Here is a 5,175-nt window from a genome sequence, read left to right as displayed (position 1 = left end):
TCAGAGACCGGTTCCCGAGGTAGGACGTTGTTTTCTTTGCCATCAACTTTTTGCGCCAAATTAGACGATCAGTTGTATCCATTTCATTTAAATTTAGAGCTTTCATGTCTTGCTCGATTGTTTGCGACCAGGACTTCTTTGGACGGCCTTTGGGACGTGTGCCAGGTACTTCAACATCTGCAAAAGAAGTTATGGCACTGTTTCCACTTCGTTTGACATGACCAAACCACCGCAGACGGTGTTGCCGGCATTCGTCCTTTGTATCATCTAAACCAGCACGACGCAGGATTTCGGTAGATTTGATGTGGTCCTTAAGACTAATTCGTTGCATCCATCGGAGCATTTTCATGTCGGTTCGTTGAAGTTGTTGTTCCAGTTTGGTTGTCATTGGCCATGTTTCTGCACCATATAACAACACCGGACGTATCACAGATTTATAAAGTCTTGATCGTAGTGGTAGTGGGATGTCAAGCCACATCAATATAGAGGCAAGGAGATGCCATTTATTCCAGGCTGCACGTATGCGTGCTCGAACGGCAGCTTCAGCTGTTCCAGTACAATCCAGAACATCCCCTAGATATTGAAACGATGTGACTTTCTCTATTTTAATGGCTTCAAAAACAGTGCTATTTCGAATTTGTTGTTGTGGACTGATGCAAGCAGGACAAACAAAATTGGACACCTTAGATAAAGTACCAATTATTTTTGAACAACGTTTGTGACACCACTGGTTACACTGCTGACTTAGGTAGTCTGGATTTCTATTTCTGGCTAAAACAGAAAAATTTTTGAAAAATAGAGTCGCAGTGACCTCACTTTGTTTGTTCAGTCAAATATAAAGTGATTAAATTGAAAGGACTGAAAACAAGGTGTCAGCTCATTAAATGAAAATTTGAAATTTTTTAGTTTTTACTTCACAATTTTTAATGACCACTACTTTTCAATAAAATGAAAGATACTACAAAAACATTTATATTAGTTGATGTGATTTTTTCAAAATAATAATTTGATTTTGAATTTATGTTTGAAATGTATTGCTGTATTGCATATTGAAAGATAGTTATATAATTTATTTGCATTATTGCGCAATACTTATTGTTCCCAACGGTATTACACGTTACTCCAAATAATTCACATCCAGTTGCATCTGAATTATCAAATTTCACTCTAATATTTATCATTTCATCCTCGAAAATAGCACATTTTTTTCAACCAAAAATTAAGGTAAGGCTTTCACTACTTTTTTTCAACCAAAAATTAAGGTAAGGCTTTCACTACTTCACGGAAAGTCCACGGGATGGATGGGCATCAATTTGAAAACTAATAGGGGAAGATTTTCACAAATTGAGATCTACAGGATGGATATGCAGTGTGCTGTCAATTGTTATTTGAGTAAATTATGTATGACAAATTCATGCACACATATGTTAAATATTCGTCACCTATTTAGGATCACTCTTGGCAGAATATAACATCACTGAATGGGATAGTCAAAGAGTTAGTCAAATAAATTGATCAAAAATTTGTCTCTTTTTCTGAATTTGTGCCAATACCAAATGTAGAGCAAATGAAGCGGTTCAGTGAAACACCGCTTGAAAAACAATACAATATTTTGAAAAAGATGCATGAACAGTACCTCTCAAAATTGTCTTTAAAAAATGTAAAGTGAATGATTTCTCTTTACCATATCGATACTACCTGCGATGGACATTTTAATATGGCGGACAATCTGAAAATCATTTATGTTGGTAAGTTTGTGATTAACAATAGCCGTCCAGCATGTATAAATGATTTTGAGAAAGGCAAATTCATCAAGGAAATGCTTTGCATGTTGACCAAATTTTTACCCGATCCATTGTTTAAAAATCAAGTCGAAAAATAAGCAAGGATTATTTTGTTTCAAAACTCTTACAGAATAGAAATATGATGAAACCCAAATTTTGTCACCATAGCTTTTAAAATTTGGCATTAAGTTTTAAAAAATTATGAAACAAAGAAAAAATAACATTAAACAGAAAATGCATTCATCAAACAATAGTTACACAACTACATGGAACCCTTACTTCTATAAGAATACTCCCACTCCCACATAAAGGATCACATACAACATCTCCAGGTTGTATTTTACAATGCCTGAAATAATGACACAATATAATACAAGCCATATTTTTTACAGAGAAGATGGGGTGAATTATTAGACACAAAATAATTCAAGAATAAAATTATCACTTTGTAAAAAATCAAAATAACAAAAATTAGTCTATATTTTCCAAAGAATATATTAAAAATGGATAAGCAATGCAAATAAATTTAAAATTGTGGAAAATTTTGCAGATCAGAAATCGGTGTTGTTTAAACAGTGTTAAATTGATTAGTTTAATGATAAAAATCTGCCTATAAAAATAGGAAAAAACAAAATGAAGATGAGAATTAGAAAAATTTTATTTAAAAATTTTTAAGAGAAGCAGTTACCAGAGCATGCCATAAGCAATGGTTGGCTTCAGAGTCGTCCTGCCAAAATTAACAATATTTCTTCTGTGTAGACTTTCTTTTGTTAAGGTGATGCATATTCTAACGTCTTGATCATTAATCAGAAACATTACTTCAATATCAAAGTTATTTAAATCTACAATCCATCCGCAGTGGTCATTTATTTCTCCTCCAAATGAAGAGGCAACTTGTGGAGATTCAAAGCTATGTGTACCTGACCTTTTACAGCTTACTCGATACTTTGGGATGTCAATATTTTTATCATGTATTGTTCTCCACATTCTCACGGCTAATGACCAGTCGACTTCTTTAACAAGTGATCGTACAAACATCAAACTTTCATCCTTAAGCAATAATTTCAAAAACTATTTATAAAAAATATACTCACAGCTTAAAAAACAAACCTTTCCGTTGGGAAAATTAATTTCTTTGAAACGTTTAAGAATTAAATACAAGTTGTCTACGCTTCTTAGCTGGAATACCTGAAATGAAATTAAATCAGCATTTTCTAAAAAAACAAAATAACAACAACAAAAATACGACCACCACGCTGTTTTTAGAATTAGAACCATTCTTATAAAATTTACATAATAATTTGTTTTAAAACATGAAAGCTGACTGTAAATAAATTGATTTTGTTAGATTAGAATATAGTATATATATTCTAATATACACACATATATATATTATATATAAATTTAGTAAAAAATTTTTATAATTGATATAATAATTGTGTACTGGTGTTTTTAGAAATGTACACACTTCTAGAACTAAATTTAAAAAATATTTAGTTCATTTTACTGCTAAAATGTGCTTTCAATGAGTTTTTCAACTGCTGCACGCAAACAATATTATCCAATAAACTAACTAAAAATTGGCTCCGACCTCGATTGGAATCCTGAGGGCCCCCCGGAAGAGGCAAAAACAACAACATCAAAAAAACTAACTTTTTTGAGCTCCATGAAATTTAGACTAAAAATGACTTGTCCGCGATTACTTTGCAATATATTAGCCGACGAAATAGAAAATAATATTTCATCTTGAGCAACGTTTTCAAATCCCGAAACTACCGTAGCCTCGACTTCACATAAGACATCCATATGCGCTATTTGTTAAAGTTAAACTAGTTAAAGTGAAACGGGGTCTGGTAGGTTTAGTTAGTATGATTCGGAACTTAGCAATAACGACCGACCTAAATAAATAATGTATGCAAATTCGGCGCTTGGTTTGTAAAACACGTTGAAGAGAAAATAACGTAAAAGAAAGCTTCATGCATAAGCAAAAAATGTTTTGCATTGAAAATATTTTTAGTTTAAATTTTTTAGTTTAAATTTTTTATTTATAAAAACTGTCACACAATTAATTGAAATGTATATAAGCCGAGCATTTTTCATTTTAGCATTGTTGTTCAATGCCATGTATATATATAATATATCAATGCGTATGTGATATTTGAAAAATGGCAAGTTTATAATTAGCAAATATCATAACAAATCTTAAAAAATTAAACATTTCTACACTCTTTGTTTATAATCAGTATCACGTTTTCAGCCATATGGTTAGGGCCAAGGGGAGGCCTATTTACCAGCATACAACACCTTCTTATTGGTTGAAGCAGGGATATGCAAAGAACCTCAATTTTTTCAACTTTTAATTATTTTCAGTAATGTCTCCCCTTGCTCCAAACCACATAACTAGAATAATAGGACTAATCGATCAATTCGATCTATCGGTCGGGCTATTTGTCGTGCTTGGATTGTTGGCTTACGAAATTGCATAGATTTTAACGAGCAAGTTAAATGAAATATTTACTTTATTTAATATGCTTAAACTAATGTAGTAATTCTATTTAATTTTAATAATGATTAATAGAATTATGTATTATTAAATTATTTTTGTTAATTTGAATATAAAAATTATACTTTTGGTCCTGTGAAATCCGGTGGTTTTTTACTGAAGCCGAAGGTTGGCTTAGTAGGATTGAACTAAAGTCACCCTTTTTTTTACACTGTTCGATCATGTTAAAAATTTGTTTGCTTATGAAATAAACGGCCTAAATAAATCAAAATTGATATTTGAACAACTATCTTCATTATATTCAATGAATATTTTACATTCTGCTGAACAGTTCACAACATATCATAATGACTAAATCAACATACTAAACAGAAATAATTTATACATGCATATATACAAAGTAAACCAAGAAATATCCAAAAATTATATAACCAATTTAAAAAAAAACTAGAAACCAGTCAACATTTAATGAATAAATAAATAGACATTATTAAAAAGATTGTTCAAAAAGGTACAATTTAAGGCGACGACGAGAATGAAATGTAGTTTGTTTTGTTGGTGTGGTGTTGTGAAGCGAAAACAAACAAAACTAGTAAGAAGTCGCAAGAATAATAGTCAGTCACCTACCTATAATAAAATTACTCTCAGGGCCCTAGCTTACTTATAAACATTGACTCAACTCACTTACCTATATATTTGTATTTCTCGTTTTAGATGTTTCAAGTATTTTATTTAACATATTTCAGCGTTTTTATTTTACTTGAAGCTTTTTAACTAATGTTAAGCCCTAGCCTACCAACAATTGTTTAACTCATCTCAGTCCCTAACTTACCTATGAATTAAATTAAAGCCCGGTTCACGGTAAAGAAAATATAAAGTTGAAGAGAA

At 31.3% G+C, this 5,175-nt stretch overlaps 1 protein-coding gene across 1 annotated transcript in view; it reads right to left on the bottom strand.

Annotated features, from left to right (window-relative positions):
* Window positions 1-2,771, bottom strand: part of HELRODRAFT_62761 (hypothetical protein) — a gene marked incomplete at both ends in the record, with an annotated part of 13,000 nt that extends 10,229 nt beyond the window's left edge. The window contains 2 exons of the mRNA XM_009010857.1: window positions 2,064-2,133; window positions 2,473-2,771. Of these exons, the coding sequence (XP_009009105.1) occupies window positions 2,064-2,133; window positions 2,473-2,771 (369 nt within the window). The remainder of the gene's footprint in view (window positions 1-2,063; window positions 2,134-2,472) is intronic.
* Window positions 2,772-5,175: the final 2,404 nt, after the last annotated feature.

The sequence above is a fragment of the Helobdella robusta genome (genome assembly GCF_000326865.2).
Source record: "Helobdella robusta unplaced genomic scaffold HELROscaffold_1, whole genome shotgun sequence".
Classification (NCBI taxonomy): domain Eukaryota; kingdom Metazoa; phylum Annelida; class Clitellata; order Rhynchobdellida; family Glossiphoniidae; genus Helobdella; species Helobdella robusta.
This window is presented reverse-complemented; position numbering and strand designations above follow the sequence as displayed.